Source organism: Falco cherrug, chromosome 7 (assembly GCF_023634085.1).
Source record: "Falco cherrug isolate bFalChe1 chromosome 7, bFalChe1.pri, whole genome shotgun sequence".
Taxonomy (NCBI): Eukaryota; Metazoa; Chordata; class Aves; order Falconiformes; family Falconidae; genus Falco; species Falco cherrug.
In genome coordinates this window covers 43,054,627-43,073,066 of record NC_073703.1, presented here as the reverse complement: position 1 = coordinate 43,073,066, position 18,440 = coordinate 43,054,627, and the positions used below count along the sequence as shown (strand labels likewise).

Genomic DNA, 18,440 nt, shown 5'->3' with positions numbered 1-18,440 from the left:
CATTTACAAACCATTAAAAAAAAAAAAAAAGCAGACATCAATTCTGTAGAAAAATAGATTACTTAACACTCCCATTTCATTATACACAGTAACCAAAATTACTCTTAAGGTTAAAAGTGAATCCATAGCACAGTTCAGATCTTTACTAAGTACTCCTACCACTCAGACCACTACTGAGACCATTTAAAAAAAAAAAAAATCAAAACACAAGGCTAAGAAAAGCCTATCACATTTACTGCACTGTATATCTGAGGATTTTCCATGATGCCAGCCAGTACCTTATCTCTAAATTTTACAAACTACAAATAATACTGGACCCCATGGTATATCTACTGTTTTCAGTAGACAAGTCAAAGGACAGAGGAAAAACAGCGGAAGATTATTTTATACTTAAGTAAACAAACATGCTTTTTGCAAGAGAGAGAGTGACACATCAATAGATAAAGTTTTCTGGTTTGCTTCCTGTTTTCCTTAAATGGACAGAAAAAATCCAAGTATGTATGAGTATACAGTACTTTCTCTTCCCTATATAATATGCAAAGCAACACTGGTAAGTGTTCCAAATGCTGCAAACACACACACAAAAAATAATAATCCCCCTTCATCTCCTTTTAAAAAAACGTCATATTTATCTTATATATTTAGAACAAACAATTATATAAACTATAGCAAACATTTTTTAGTAATTTTAAAAGAGGAACTGAAAACAATCTGAGTTACTGCTATCAAGGAATTCCTACAGTTTATTTCTGAGCTTAGAACAAACACTTCTAATCTCACTGAAGGGAAGGACTTATTTCTATAAGTCCTCAAAGATTGTGAAAGAATTTATTTAGAAAGCAAAGCATGAGTTCTTAACCTCTTCAATTCCCTAGTGGTATTTGTAAAGTAATCATTATAAAGCAAAGGAGGAAAAGTAAGAATAGAGTAGGGAAATATATCGATAACAAGCTACGTCTTTCACAGTAAGAATTTCCTGTTTCTTTCGGCAATCTAAAGAAACGCAATTAACTTCTCTGATTTTTCAGGTACCTTCTATTGCCCATCCCCCTATGCCAAGATACAGGCAGGGAAAAAAAGTCTACAGAATCTGTCAGGATGCAGGATCTCTATGGCTAGTTTCCAGAAAAGGCATCAAAAAGAAGTCAAGCCCCCATTCTCTCAGCATACTTAGATTTAAGGGAAGCTGCTCTGGCTAGCCACTCTTTTAAACACAGACTACTTACAGAGAATTAAATTCCATTCTAGATGACACCCAGAGCAACAGAAACACAACTTCCCAGAGCTGAAGACAGTGTTTTGTCACGTATGCTCACACTGCAACATCATTTCATTAGTACAGCTCTTCTAATGCCATAGATATGCTAGTACTTCTAAGTATCTTGAAGTTTCTCAAAGTTAAAAAGAGAAAAAAAACCCCAAAAACCAAATAACAAACACCACTCGTCTGATTTTCTGAAAACAAAGCCTACTTATTAATCCAAGCACTCAATAAACCCATAAGAATATTTAGGGATTTTGTATAGTATCGTCTGACACAACTGTTGTGAAATGATTGGTCACATTTTTCCTCTAAAGATAATGATATTCAAATCTTTGTATTTTCTCAAGAGTACAAAACAGACTTTTACAATACTTCTAAACAGAAAAGATCAGTATTTTCACATATGCGTATGTTTCTTAAGAACCATGTGCCAGACAATTCTTGCTGTAAGTACAGCCCTTTAACAGACAAGCACCTTCCAGAGAGGCTGAAACAGTGCAAACTAGAGCTAAAAGCTGCAAAAAGATTGAGTGAATCTCTGAAGAACACACACACACACCCCAAAGCAGAAGAGCTGCACAGCAGTACATGAAGTGGTCATCAAGGAAGTGTTCACTCAGGGGAAAAGAGATAGTTTAACTACAGAATTTACACTGTCTGCTGAAATTGTCAGGATTGCTCCTACATGCACCTCTGAGGGAAAAAAAAAGTCCAGGCTCCACTGTGATGCCAGTTCTTCCCATGCCATGAGAAAAAAACACCATAATCGCTGATTTTTAATTTTGGCCTAACATTTTCTCCCTCTCTTCACCCTGCCAAAGGCAAGATTCTGAAGAAAATCCAAAGTTCTGGAAGAAATTAAGAACAAGAAAACCATACCACCAAAACACTCAAGTCCTAAAGAAGTCTATTATAATAAGAAGCATATTATTTTCATTCAGTGTTTGTATTTCAAATACTGGAGCTAAAAGCAGCACTGAGGAAAGCAGTACAAACTCCTGGGGTCGTTCCCCCACAGTCACTGCTCCAGCAGGGCAGAAGTTGTAAAAATAGACTGGGGAAAGACAAGCTTTAACAGACAAAGCTTGAAGTATCTATGGGACAAGCTTTCTAGCCCTGGTTTGCAAACTGTTTGCTGATGGGCTGCAACATTTGCACAGCAATACAGGAGGAGGGAACTTAAGTCGAGTCTTTGACCCATTGCCTAATGAGGCTAGAGATCCCTGGCATAATTACTAAAACAGCTTTCATTTAGCATTCTTCCACTAAGAGTTTCTTGGTGTCTGCTGACACAGGCTAGCAGTGGGGCAGATCCCATTTCAACTGAACTTCAGAGCAGCATCTTGTGCCAATGGCAAAGTAGCAATTCACATGCACCTGACACTTCCACTGAACCTCATGAGTATTTCCATGTTTCTGTAAATAGAACTAATTAACGGCCAATCATTTAACTTGGTAAATGCAACATTAAATTTGAATATGGGTCAGCAGTAGTAAAGACAGTCTCACCTTACTCAACATACATCATCTAAATATAAACACAGTTATTTGAACAGGCAATATGAGATGTAAAAGGGCCTGCAGCAATAAGACTACAATCCTGTAATGTCTAACTTACCGATGACATCCCTCACATACTTAACAAGAATTTGTTACTGCAATACAACACAGCCACATTGACAGATACCTGGAATAGTCTACTCATCTATACAGTATATTAAACATAAACACAATTTATTTACTAAAATCAAGTTTACAAAGTTGCAGACTTTAAGAAATGTCAGATCTGTAAATTTCTATCTTCATCTATAAGCATGTGTAGAAAGATTCATTACTTTGTAATGTCAAGTATTCATTTTTCAATTGTCTTTTTACTTATGCAGCAGTATCAGAATCATGTTACTAAGATTTTAAAAAGCTGATTTCCTAGTTAAATATATACTTGTTATTTCAGTTACTGACAAGCTGCACCTTCCTAAATTAACATGTCCATATCCCACTGTGCATGTATCTCATCTCTGCTTCCATAAGCAAACAAAAAATCACTTAGAAACATTGAAGATATTGCCATCCACAGTAGCTGAATAATACCTATCTGTACTTTCCAGCATATTACCTCATTCATAAATGCTGAAAACTTGCAGAAAATTAACAGTCTTGTTCCCAGATGCCTTCTCCCTAGGAGAATATTATCTTTAGCCTTTATTAAAATGGACTCTAAATATATACTTCTGTATGGTAACAGCATATAGAGTGTTTTTCTGGTTGGTCTTGTAAAAGGGAGAAGAAAAAGTTGCAGCTAGCCACACAAGCCTAAAGTGAAAAAGGAAAAAAGTCAGACATATCCAGTCTTTAATTACTCATTTATGGATTCATAACATTTCAACTTTTTTGTAAGTCAAGGTTTTCCTCAGTCTCAGAACTGAGTTTTGCCAATGAAAATGATCTAGTGAAGAAAGTAAACAAATGGGTACTAGAGACAAAATTAACCTCTTGGAACATGGGAACCTGCTCTACTTACCAGAAGGTAGTCATTCCCACATGATGAATGACAGAAATAAATGATCCAAGCAGATACTTAAACATCAAGTATGTAACACAGCCAGAAATGTGCAAAATCCCTCTACATTTTACTTTGAGCCAAGTCTTACCACCATAATATCAAGATTGTTCTTCCTTTCTCCTTCCTCTGCCCAGCCTCATCTCTTAGCTTTGCTCTTGCTGCATAGGACAGTTCTAATAACTGATACTGATGTCCAAGCTACATTTGTGGCAGAAAAAAAAATCTGCTTTTTTCTGTACTGCTTCCTAAAACTCCATATTAAAGGTATGACCTGCTCCTGTGACCTACTATCTTAAGTGCTAGTACAAAAGAAGGGAAGGCAACAGCTGCAGGGAGCTGGCTCCAGGAACATTCATACATCTGCTTTCAGATTAACTCTTTGCCACAACAGAGTAGTGCAAACCTGCCCATCTCCTCAACAACGTCCTTTGATGCCCATTTTTCTTTCCCTCATCACATCCTCTTGAAATAAACTACTACAAAAAAACTGTTTTATCGGATGCTTCTCCTCCACATTCATGTCAAATGTAATTACAAGCAGATGGGGGAAAAAATAACCAACAGACACAAGTAAGTATTCTCGTGTTTTTGCAAATACTAAGCACTTGATTTGAAAATCTCCATCGTTTAATTCCTGTGTTTTATATGACATTTAAAAATTGCCCCAATTTTTTCAAGTCTTTGAATCTAAGAAAATTCTGTATTTAATATCAAACCTATGATTTTATTAATACTCTATCCTATAACATCACCTTCTACATACACATACAGAGTCATTACTCAGTAGCACAGTATCAAAATCAGCTCTTTCAGGTAAAGAAAACACTAGATCTAATCCAGAACTGTATTCTATGGGCACACACACACAAAAATCAGGGTAAGGTAAAAAAGGATGCCTGTCCACAAAGTTAACCACATAGAAGATCATCCTCCACTACACTTCTATTTTTAACTTGTGAATTTGAGGAAATGGTGAAGAAAGGCGGGAAAATAACAGAATTACACTACATTCAGTATACTGTGTGGTAGTTACTGCTTTGCAACTTTTGCGTGAGGGATATCTGAACAGTGCTGAGTCCTGACCTACTCTAATCAAGTTTCTGACACTTTGCCTCATCCATATTCATATGGCTAGTCTACTCTCTGCTGTTTTAATGGACACAGCAGCAGAAAACTTTTCCTGAGACCACTCTTGCATCTTCTAGTCAAGATAAAGCATAAAACATCACTGCTAGCAGCAGCTTTTGTTGCCAGAAGCCAGAAAAAAGCCAACCCAACTGAACTTGTCCTGTTCCTTGAATTTCTTTCCAAAGCGCCTTTTTTTTTTTTTTTTTTTTGCTTACCATTATAAACAACTGCCCATGAGCTTTTGGTTCTGATGAAACAACAGTGCCTTTACCACCGCACTAAGAATTTTGAACATTTTCCCTAGGAGGAGCAACAGACAGGAACCACTTCCCGGCACTGCTCGGGCACTGGGGCCCTGTGATTCCCTGCACATCACAAACTGGCAAAGAGCCACACATAAAGGAAATGGAAAAGATTTCAAAGGTAATTTGTTAGGATTTTTCTTAGAATTTTGTTGAAATTTTACTGTGTTGCATATTGGCAAATCTATCAAGGAGCTTTCTTTGGAAGATTAGAACCATCATTGCACTAACTAGCCATTTCCAAGAAAAGAGTAACATTTAATCTTCCCTGCTGGGTTTGAGAGCCTTTGAATCCTTCACTTGACTTACATTCATTCCATACTATGCCTCTCACTTATATTCTTCTAAATATGCTGTCTTCAGCTAAAGCTATAAGCAGCACAGAGTCTTAAAAGCATTCTTTTAAAGATATACTGCATTTATTCATCTATTTAATAAAAAAATTGAGGACCCCCTTTGTGAGTGCACTGCAGGCAGCAGATGAGATGGCTTTAGTTCTTTAGTTAAATGACAGTTATTCTAAGTTGATGACTGCAGGAGCGCAAAGACACTAAATTTCATGTTCTGGACTACCGTAATGAAGACTTTTGTAATGAAGACTATTGTAATTTAATGAACATTTTGCAGTGAGGTTTACAAACAACCTGGATGGATAATGTGTTCAGACACACTCTGGAGAGTCTGAAGAGGCAATAACAATTTTCCTCTTCTGGTTTTTTTCACACTTTACTTTCTAACAACATAAATACATGCAGACATATGTTTATATATGTGCACATAAATGAACATATATACACATAAACAAATACACACACACACACACCCTCCACAGCCAACCATTTGGGGATCTCATTTCCCTGGCCATGTTCTGATTCCATTTTGCCTCCCCACAATTGTCACTACTGCTGTTCCTCCTCTCCTTCTTTCTAGCCACCAGTAGATAAAACTGCAGCAAAATTCAGCTTGACCTTAACCTTAGAGCCATTTTTGCACTTCACTGCATCCATACACACATACTGAACCTTTCATTCACTGTGAAGAGCAGAAAGATGTATTTTTTTTGTATTTTATTATGTTCCACAAGCAAGAGTAACATGGGACACAGGGAAAGCAGGTAAATGCAAAGGGCTTGTTGTGAACTGCTAACTGCCTAGGGTTACAGCGTAACATGCTCATTTAAGTACCCTGGAACAACTGTAGAAGGAACATGTCAAGTCAAGCATCCCACTCAATAATCTATCGCCTTTTACCTTACAGAATGAAACCTCAAGAGTGAGAAAGTAAGCCCTTGGAGGTTGCCCCACCTTAAATACAGAAAAAAATTCTAAGGCAATTAAGAACTACCATAAGTTATCTGCCCTATGCTTTTGTCAGAGGTAAGCAGTATCAGACCACTACACAATAGCACACAAGACTGCAAATCCACTGGAACTGGATTTGCCCCAAACTCGATTGAAATGGGACAACTAAACCAGGTATATTTACCTGCCTCCGTGCAGGCTGCCACACTGAACAGTGCAGCTGTGCTGATGCTCGCTGACAGGCAGCACAGACAGTCCCTCATTGCTTAATAACATGGTGCTATGTTCATGACTGCCAAAAAAGTAAGATCTAAATACTGAGAAGTTTTATCTTTAAATAATCAGGCTATCCTTGAACTTGCAAGCAGAAACACAAAATCCCTGGACAAATAACTTGCGTTTAGTTGGGTAATACCTACAAGACTCAATCACCTCTGAAGAGAGCCTGAACTAAGACTGAAAAGTTTATAGTCCACTCTTACAAGGAGAAAGAAGAAATTCTACAGGAAATGGGGAACACAGTGAGAATTAACTGTGCATATGCTATTTAGCTGTCAATTACTCTAAACTTCTCTAGACTTTGAATACTAAATTTAAGACTGCTCTGGGATTCTACCTCATTTCAGAACACACAGAAGATTATATTCTTGCAACCTGCTACCATGGGGAGAAGGCATAGCAAATTTATGAAGTTTCCATTCATACTGGAAACACGGTAGCAAAAAAAAATAATTCTGAACATCAACAGACAAAGAACAAAACCCCAATAGTTTGCTCAGGTAAACTGGTAGCCAGTCACCCACTAGAAGTGACCAAATCAATGAAGTCTAATCAAGATTAGGTCAGGCTTGATATGACAGATTTCAATGTCTAAGTATAACACTTGAAATCAGAAGCAAAAAAAACCCCATCATGTCTAGGCAGAAGACATGGTGGTTTTCCTCTCTTCCCCCCCCCCCCCCCCCCCCCAATATGATGAACCTACAAAACATTCCAGAGCAGAAGAGATACATATTTTACTATTTCCTAATAAATTATTTTTACATTAAGTAAAATTAATAATACTACTCCTTTCTGCAAAATGAATGCTTTTGCGTTTCAACTGTTAGAGGTCTTTATGAGATCAAATAAAACAGTCAGAAGAGACGAGCTCTGGGAAAAGATTCAATTAAATTACTGAGATTCCTTGGAGATAAAACCAAATTTAGGTACTTAAAGTTGATCAGGTCCAAGATCTCATTTGCCTGGAAAGAACATGACAAATTCAACAGATGTCCTACAGGTTCAAAAAAAAACAAAACAAAAAACACAACCAAACCCCACAAAGCTGAGTGGAAGTCTACCCATATCAGACATTGCCAAAAAGCCCACACAGATGGTGTATGAGAGAACTGGGTAGATCTACGTCATATGTAAGAATGCCCCATGTACTCCCTTCCCACTTTAATCTAAATATTGCCTAGATTTAGGAAACATCCTTTTGTCTCTGCTATCAGTTAGTTCTCTTATTTCCTTGACATCTCTATAGAGGATGATTCATGCCTGTCATTTACTAAAGGACTGTGCTGGTGCAAACCAGTTATACTCTTCCAAGACTAATGTTAGAAACAATTTTTGGCCAGTTGTCAGTGAATGCTATTGAAGTTTCTCATAAATAGTGTTTGCTGACTTTTGATACTTAACAAAAAACTTTCGACATATGCAACCAAACCCAAGCTTAAACACAGCAGACCAAAGCAAACACTTGGACACAGTAAATTCTCATACACCTACAGCAGCAACTGCCACTTTCCTCAACACACTGACCCAGCTTACAGTCTGTTAGTGATTTTTCTAAACTGAAGTGGCACTGCCACCTTAAGACATAAGGCCAGCATTACAATTTTCATTATACTAGATTGGTTAAAGAAAAAAATCTAATTATCTGCCCTTTCTGATTTTTTAAAAAAAAGATATTCATGTAAGAAAAATTCAAAAATAAAACTGCAAGAAATTAACTGTTTTAAGTAATTTTATCATGTTATTACTATTTTTCTTCAATTAAGTAGCAATTTAGTTAAGCCATTTGGCTTTGAGCATTTTAACATTCAGTAAAAGGCATCACGGTGAATCAAGGTTCTCCAGTTCTGACCACAGCGAGTGCACAACTGTACTAGTTCTTTCAGTAATAGTGATAATACTTTAACATCTATCTGCAGTTATTGTGACATTTACATATGGAAGGATACACGCATCAAAAAATTTGATTGGGTGACAGCACAGTTAACATATTAATTGAGGTAAAAGTCTTGTCAACCTAGCACAAACTCAGAATAATTTAGAGGCTAAACTATCCTCTTATTTATCTGCAAATGTGGTACTCCATCACTGTGTTGATGATATGCGTGCCACAAAATTCTTTACCTTCGGACAAAAGATGAATTTACTTTTTTAAACACTATTTCCACATTATTATACTGGAAAGAGCAATCTTACCTTTAGTAGAATATGCTTCAGCAATCAGGCGTAGCCTGTATGGTGGCACTGCAGCTAACTGCAGGTCATCAACTCCAACTCTGGCATATGTGTTCAGAGCTTCTTTGTAATCACCTTCCACATAGTTTAACTTGGCCATAATAAGGTTAGCTTCTTGTAGGAATTCTGGCTAGAAGGAAGAGGAATAAGAAAAGGTTCTTTTTCCTGAGAAAACACACCTAATTCTTTCTGATAAATATTTGGTTTATTTTCTGTATATATTCACTGTAGAAATCCGCAGGGTATTTCTTAGGACAGAGCAACAAACCAACAAAATTCTTTCTTCATGTAATATTTGGGAAGCTTGTGGTAAGGGATGAATCCACAAAACCTCATTCCACCAAGCTACCAACAAGCATTACCAGTCATTTTGTATTCACACATTTATTTACACATGCACCAGAAATACCTCTCAGTCAGAATCCAGCTTTGCCAGGTGACAGAACTATTTAAAGGCAGCCTATCATTACAACTCCTCCAATGATTTTTTTTCTAACACCACAAATACAGTTGAAAATAACATAGCATCAAAACTTAATGATATATGTTCCACAGCCTATGAATTTGCACAATTTCAAAGTATAAATTGAAAAGAATTTATGGAGGAATGAAGAAAGAAAAGGAGGAGAAATTAACACTCCCACAAATCATAGGAGACAAAACATTAAGGATGACTGCAAAACAAGGTCCTTATGACGTCTCAAAGGATGGACATTGAGTACAGAAAACATAAGCTGCTTTAGTAGCTACAACAACAGTTAAGTAAAAGAAGGGCCAGTATGGTTAAGAACATCAAAAGGTTATGACAGAATATGCTCTCAAGTATTAACCTCACCTTCCGCACCTGCAAACATAACTTAAGGAACCTTTCCTGAATACTTAAGAGACTATTACAGAAATTTGTGAAGTTTGTAATGTATTTTGCATTTTTTAACGCTTCTATTTAATGGACACTACAAAGAACAATATAGTTATATACTCCAAGAAAAACTTCCACAAAACAGGTTGTATTTCACTTAAGCATCCCAGAAGTCAATGACAATTTTCTTATTTTTCTAATGAAAGAAGATTTGAGAAATTTAACTGAATAAAAATCCATGGAGAAACACAGAGCCATGAAATAGCATAGTGCTGATGATGTTCTGGGAACAGCAATGATAATAAAACACCACACAAGCACTTTCCACATATTTTTCCATAATCAGTAGAGCACTCCAGCCAAATTCAGCTTTTCTAATTCTTGCTTAGACTGATTTACATACCTTTAGGTTTCCTCTATCGAGTGCTGCTGTGAGATGTTTCCTGACCTCAGTCAGCTTCGGCTGCGGGCCACGTGGACTACTACTCTGTTTAAGAGTGTTTTCCTTCAAAAATTGTTCTAGTTTGGACTCCCCAAGAAGAAGTTCTGCCATATCATCTGTAAATAAAACCAAACACATGAATTATTAGAATTTTATTTCACTAACATTTCAGTGGAGGCAGTCATTGCACGGATTTTAAATACAAACTAACCAAAACAAACAGTGTCAAGTACTCAGATTTAACGCAAGTCACGTGGTACTTTTCAATTTATCTTTTACCTGCTTGATTCATTGTAGAATCAAGTCTCCTGTGTTCTAAGCTATAATGATTTAGGACATTAAACTGGTCAGTGTTGTTCTCCTCCTTAAAAAGCAACACTTGATTCAAAAGGATTATGTATTTTTGTGAATGTCACAATATACACTTCTGAGATTCACTTTACCCAAAAAATGGTGTGTGTTTCACAAGATGCCTATTGTAGTTTCAAATATGAATACTGACATAGAACTAATTTATGCAACTAGTTTTATGTTACATGTCCCTCACGATGCCTTTCATCACCACCCATATCTCGGCTGTAAGAATGTAGGTATCACTCAGACCTTGTTAAGGCTCCAGCCATCCCAGCATGAAAGTCCATTTCTCATCTATCAGTCTGTTTCTTAGGAGGCTTACCACCACTTCTCAGACATGAAGGTAGAACGTAATACCAGGCGTCCCAGCAAAGCTGCAGCTAGCATGTTTGCTGGAATTCAGTAATCTGGTCATCCTCTACCTTGCCCTTATCCAGGACCACTGAACTTATTTTACTGAAACACATTGAGTAGTTCCTCTAGTGAGAAGAGAGCTGGAAAAGTTATCGCCTCACTATGTGCAAATTGAAAAGACCAGGTCATGTCTCACAAACAATGGCTGAATAACCAAAATTTGAACTAACAATAAATAAAATAGATTTTTAAATGGGGAAAGGCAAAAACTAAAAAGCAGAAAAAAGCTCACCACCCTATAACCATTAGCACTGGTCTTAGAGGTTATGTAAAGGGTCAGAAAAACTAGGACATGCAAAAGTCAGTGTTATTGTAGCAAAGCTTTCCCTCAGGCTGTATAAATGCATCAGCATTACCTGGCTGTTTAAGTACAACAAATTTCAGCCTTGTGTCATTTGGAGTAGTATATAAGCCATGTACAATGCCATTGTACAGCAAGCTATAAAGACCAGTGCTGTCCTGTAATATGTCTTATCAAGTATTAAGACAAAACCCCCTATTTTTTTCTCCTTAAAACCTCCAGCTAACTGCTGATTCTTAAACCACAATTTCTTCAAGAGAGTTTGAGACCAGACAAATAGCAAAAGTATCAAGGGAGTGCTTATTTTTCCATTTATGTTTTTTATTTGGTGTTCTGGGAAAGATATCCATGGTAATCTAGACATTTATTTGTTCTCAGCTATCATTCACTTACATTTTACTGTTTAAACACTGCTGCAGAAGGGAAAGTTCTCAGGGTCCAGATGAAGGCAAGCCACACCACAGATGCAGCCTGGTTGCCAGCCTGCTTAACTTGCTGCCTTTCAGATCATAGTTGTCAAGTTCATCAATCTCAAATTTGCAGTAGCAGTTCCATTCCTTTGCCCATCAAAGTTTCTCCTGACGCTTCAGCTACACTCATCTCATCCCTACACCAGACAACACCAAATAATCTGAAGTGTCACTTTCTGCATGCACTTTCTTCTTTCAAGAGCAGCTTTATGCCTCTTCACATGTGTTTTATTTTGCCTTAACAGTGCACCTTCTGCTCAATTTATCCTCACCACAACAATGCACTCTGGATACAGATTCCACACACGCTAGCCAAAAATGTCAGTTCTCTGAAAGCTAAGGAAGAGGAAAACAAAGTATCTCCCTGGTACACTGTTACTTCAGAGACATTTCAAAACAACATGACACTTGGCATCTCTCAAATACATATTAAATGCACACAATTTCCAGTTAAAAAAAATTAAAATATTACTACAACATGACACTTGGCATCTCTCAAATACATATTAAATGCACACAATTTCCAGTTAAAAAAAATTAAAATATTACTACCACTTGATAATACACCTATAGTATAACATTGACATTTTATTACTCACTAATTGCCAAGCAAAAAAATGTTTTTCTTTACCTATTCAATGGCAAATGGCACATTTTGACATGCATCAGTAAACCTATCATACAATTTGTACATCCCTTAACAAAGAAGTTGATCAGTTTATAGTCTCACTGAAATGTTTTCATCTCAAACATATGATGTACATTTTAACAAAACAAATAAGAGCAGTTAAACTTCAGTTCTGACAAACATTAAGGCTCAAAGGTTGTACACTATAGTATTTTAGATACACCTTAGGGTATACTGCGTTGAAGGTTAGCTAATCATCTTGCACACTGGAAATTTAACGTTTATGAACAGAACTAGAATGAGAAGGTTCTACAGTAAATAAGAACTGTTTTGGTAATGCACAAGAGACCCATTGTTAGCTGCAGCAGGAAACAGGCTAAAGAGGACTTTACCACTTGATCTATCAGGATTGACCCTGTTTATGACTTAATATGGCTTGCAGAGTCCTTCCTACGCTTAGAAAATAAACACAAAACAAATATTTCTTTACTACAGCATGAGTTTTACCCATACTTTATATAAGAGCACAGTAAAAAGCAGGGAAAAGGGCAGTAGATGCTCTCAGCATAAGCACCTGGAGGGACCAACACCAAGCTCTGAAATACCTTGCCCACTGCCTCCATCACTCTACTACCTTGTAACAGCAGCAGCCACCAGCTCTGACAGTTGTCGTCAACTGCACTGCCCTAGGAAAGGGCCCAAGCCAGAGACCCCAGACTGCCTCCCACCGCAGCCACAGGCCTGCCTGAAGACTGGGTTGAGGTTGAGATTGGCCAAAGACAAACAACTACACTTTGCCTTCTGGAGAAGAGGAAGAGAGCCAGCCAAAAACGTTCTCTTTTATTGCACCCAGCTCATCATCCTGTACCATGCTACTCATCTGTAACCTGCACAACTACCATTTTCAAGTTCATAGGCTATAAAAAACACCTATCATTTTAAGTTTTTTTCTAATGTATTATACCTGAAATCTTAAATCCTGTGACAAAATAAAAGTAGACAAGGACCCAGTTTGTTCCCATACAATCACAATATTATAGTTCCAGGAATTTTTGAAGCAATTTGCACTGATGTGGGTACTCTTTAATTGAATCAGCAAAGAAGAAAAATAAAAGATATTTTAAAAGTGAAGAAAAAGAAATTCAAAACATACTTCAACATTAGGGCAGGCAACACAGGATCATACTCAGTTTTGAGCATTTCCACAGATTAAAAAACCCCTCCAGACAACCTTTTCCAACATTTGACTGTTCTTAGTGTGAAAATTGTTTCCTTGCTATCCACTCCACATTTCCTTTCTTGCAATTTTTGTCCACTGCTTCTGATTCTTTCACTATACATTTCTGAGAAGAGGCTACCTCCATACCCGAGGCGGGGGGTGAGGGTGGGAGGTGGTTGCAGTAGGATTCCCTCTTTGTCTTCCCTTCCTAAGATTTAACAAATGCAGCACTCTCAGCTGGTTCTCTTCGGTCACGTGCTTTTACCCCCTTATCATCTTGGTGGTCCTCCACAGGGCTAGCTCTACTATACCAATGTCTGTCTTGCGCTGGGGAGCCCAAGCTGAGATACGGTCTCATGGACCAGATGTGGTCTCACAAGTGACAAACTGTAGGGAATAATAATTTCTCTCAAACTGCTGACTACATTCTTGCTAATACAGCGCAGTGTGCAGTTGGTCTTCATTGCTGCATGGGTTTGCTGCCAACTCACACTCCCTTTGTCATTCACCAGGACCTTCAGATCCTCTTCCGCAAAGCTGCTTTTTAGCCAGTTGATCCACAGACTATACTATTACAGCTATTCCTTCTCAAGTACAGTACCATGGCATTTGCATTTGCTCAACTTCATGAATTTTGCCATTAGTCCATTTCTCCAGCCTGTTGAGATCACTCTAAACAGCAGCCATATACTCCCCCCAGTTTTCTAACATCCACAAAACCACTGAGGGTACATTCTCAATGTCTAAGTCACCAAGAAAAACACTAAACAGTACTGATTGCAGTATCAACCCCTGAGAGGCTCCACTTCTAAGACATCACAGATGTTTGTTGGTTTTTGTGTCTTTTTAACCTGTGATCAAACTTCTGAGCCCAACCAGTTTTCCACCTACCTCCTAGTCCACCTGTATTTTTAACAAGATATGCTATGGGGAACTATGTCCAAAGTCTAGACAAAGTTGAAGCCAACAATATCCACTGTCCCTACTTTATCCATATAGTCAGTCATGTCTCAAAAAGCTATCTGCTTGGCTAGTCCTTGATAAACCCATGTCAACTGATCCAAATCTCCTCCTTATCTTTCCAGCTGGTTTCCAGGATATGCTTCCTAATCTTCCCAGGGCGTGAGGGTAGGCTGATCCACCTGTAGTCCCTAGATTCTCATTCTCGACCTTGCAAATGGTCGTATGTGCCTTTTTCTAGTCATCAAGAATCACCCTCAGTCACCAGGACCTCTAAAAACATGACTGTGTCCTTGCAGTGACACTGGCCAGCTATTTCAGCACTGACACATCCCACCTGGGTATCAGAGACTTGCATATGCTCCCTTTGCCCAACAGAGTCATCCTCTGTCAGGGCATAATGCTTCATTTCATGAGACTTTTCCATCAAATGGAGTAATTTTCCATCAATATCAACAGATTTTCTGCAAGCACTGATACATATACTAAAAAGCACAAATGGTACAGAAAACTGTCAATTGCTGCAATAAAGCAAATTCTCCAAGAGAAGCAATATGATAAAATGAGATCTCTTTATTTTTAAAGGTACTCAGCATCTATTTTGTTAATTTTCTGCATGTTTTCTTTTCCTTCAAACAGAAGTTTTATCATAATTGATAAAAATCAACATTTTGCATAGCTTCAGTTTCAAGCTGCAGACTCCACAAGAATTAAACTGACAAAATCTACAGCCTTATTCCAAATTCCATATTTCATTAGCATAGCCACAGCATTATTATAAACAAATAGTAAAGTCAGATATTATGACTAACATTACCCTGCTCAAAGACAGTTTTAGCATAACACTCTGTAGGACTGCACTTCCTGCAACTCTTCTGTCGCTGGAAACCAACTGTGTGCACAGAAAAGACAGCTGGTTTTTTCCACCAATGCAAAGCAGGTTAGTCTTTGGTGTAAGGAGTTTCATATGTGCTGTGTGAAAGGGTCTCAGAGATCAGAGGCCTGCTCCAAACCTACAAAACTGTGCTTCAGAAGATGTTCACAGGATGCAGATATTTGCCTTGCAAAGAACAGGTCACTGAGGGGTCCCTTCAGCACAGGTATTTTACTAATAATATTCAGAAGACTCCAGAGAGTGCTCCCAATGCACAATTTTTGTTTACAAGCCTCTTTAAAAAGGTAAAAAAAGCCCAGAGAGTGGGCCTTGAAAATAACACTTGAGGTCACCATAGTAATGAACTACTTCGGAGAAGGACAATGAAGATTAAAAATACAATTAGCAAAATCAAAACTAAGTGGTAACTTAAAAAGAAGTAAAATATGTCCAACTGTAAGTTTTAAGGGACGTGCAAGTAGATACTTCCCTCCTGATCTGTACTCATCAAAACCAAACAAGCAACATTCCTCTTTCCTTTTATTCAGTTTAATGCTTCACTGAGCAAACTTCATTTCCAAGAAAGAAACACGAACATCAAACATAGCAAGGATTCCAAATGACACTCTAAAAAAAGTGCTTTCGTTCAAGAGCGGGAATATCATCAAGGCTGCTTGCAATGAAGAGAGTGAGGTCTACCATTGACATTCTTCAACACTTCGAAGAGCAGAACTTCAAACGTGCCAAAGAGGAAAGTATCATGCATGACTTCCCTCTCATATGCATTCCTTAAGTAAGTCTCAAAAATTCTTCTCACCCATACTCCTGTAACAAGCATTTCTTAAGTTAAATACAGGAGATCTATCCTTATGGAGACAGTTGTAAAACACAGCTAGACTGCACACCAGCTCCAGAGATGTTTTGTTTATATACTCTGCTAAATTGTCATGGAAGGATATGAAACAACTAGTTTGGATGGTTACAATAGATCAGCGCATATCTTGCAAGAACAGGTTAGACACTAAGGAAAATGAAAATAAACCTTGCACTGTCAGGTGTGAAAATGCATTCCCTGAGGCATGAGGATTCTTAAAACGAAGTGCTGAAATCATCCCTATTACTAAAGGGGCAAATAATCACTTTACCTGGTTCACTTAAAGAACAGCACTGGCACATGCAAGAGCAGAGTATAGCCATACTCCCCTCGCTCAACAGCTACACCACAGAAAGAGGAAGACCAGCTCTAGAAGCTCTAATGCTCACCCATTTGTGGGAACACAGTAGAACAAGACAGGCATAGACAGAGATCTAACATTCCGCAGAAAGTTTGTAAGGTTACTCCTCTCTTGTACACAGCAGAATTTCTCAAACTGGGGAAAGTAAGAGGAGACAAACAAGAAGCCACCTCTGGAAAATTTAATTTAGCCTCTTTCCTCTGTCATCCTCCCCTCTGCAACCTAAGCTAAGTTTCTTCTCTCTGACAACGACTGGAGAAAATAAGACATTGTCTCTAAATACAGGACACACGCAAAAGCAAAGCCTTAAGTTCATGCTGGTGCATAGTCTGAAACTATCCAGACACCTTTAAGATGAGACAGATAGTCTACAGCACCCAGATATTTTGTTCCCATCATCCATGCAAGTTAGAGAAGCTGCTGATCCATACACTAGCTAGGGACAGTCACCGTGCAGCAGCATGTATTACACATACTTCCCTTCAGAGGAAAGGTGGGAGAGGAGAAAACAAAAACTGAAACTTACACACAGATCAGATTAACCATCAAAACAAAAGGTGTTCTTCTAGGTCACCCATATACAGCACAACTCACCCTTTCCCTGTACCACTGCTATATATCATGAGACACCGCACCATCAGAGAAAGTTAGACTGTCAGACTGGCTTTCATCACAGGAGCGCTGCACTCGCTCAGCTGCTGGTGACTAGCACTGAAAGACAACAGGTCACAGAATGCAAACCATAAAAGCTACTGCAAAGCAGGCTTTTCTTATTTACTGAGTCACTCATCTGCTAAGTCAGCCAGTTGGGGCCAGACATTGGCAACAAATTTTTAAATCAAATTATGACTGAGAGAGCACTTTATTAAGAAAGCATTGGCCCGAGGCATGTCAACCACTCTGTGCCAGTAAGATTGAGCCTCCACAGTGCTTACAACAAAATTCCAATTATGTGGACATTTCTGAAAGAAACTGTTTATGAAACCATATAGCAGAGTTTTTAATCAGTTTTAGCTATCCCTTAAAGACATCCTGAAATAACGCATGTAATTTTTGCAAAGAAATTGCTTTTCTTTTTCTTCCAGCACAGTATGAGTGATCTAGATTATATTCTTTTGTAAGACACTTTATAAAGACAGATTTAAACTCTGTAAAGTTTTCTGACACCTTGAAGTCTAGCATTGTTTCAGCCAGTCTAAACAGATGTTTCAAAGGAAAAAAAGAACTGTTAGTAAACAGTTGCGATACCATGAAAACTGGTTTCCCACTTTTGGAAAATTGAGATAGTTACGAATAAATATAAAATTCTTGATGAAAGGGAAGACTCCCTCTTATTCATCCATTCCTCCACTGAAGAGTTCATCAACAATTACTTAGCAAAGTTAGGAAGTATTTGACAATTTCTATCACAACTGTATTGCAGAATCATCTCTTAACGGGAGAAGGACAGCCTAGCTTGCCCATTTGTTTCTGCAACATCATAGTACTGTTGAAATAATCCACCTGCCTATAATAAACAACAAGTCTGAGCACCTTGGAACTAACTGCAAGATAAAATGAAGGATACTTTAGGTAAAATATCCATTTCTGTTAGCACTGAAAGCAAAAGCAA

General features: G+C 37.9%; 1 protein-coding gene across 2 annotated transcripts in view; it reads right to left on the bottom strand.

Moving 5' to 3' along the window:
* Positions 1-18,440, bottom strand: part of TTC7B (tetratricopeptide repeat domain 7B) — a 144,634-nt gene that overhangs the window by 112,999 nt on the left and 13,195 nt on the right. For both annotated transcript variants that reach the window (XM_055716417.1, XM_055716416.1), the window contains exons 2-3: positions 10,335-10,489; positions 9,034-9,202 (exon numbers count right to left, since the gene is read on the bottom strand). In XM_055716417.1, the coding sequence (XP_055572392.1) occupies positions 9,034-9,202; positions 10,335-10,489 (324 nt within the window). The remainder of the gene's footprint in view (positions 1-9,033; positions 9,203-10,334; positions 10,490-18,440) is intronic.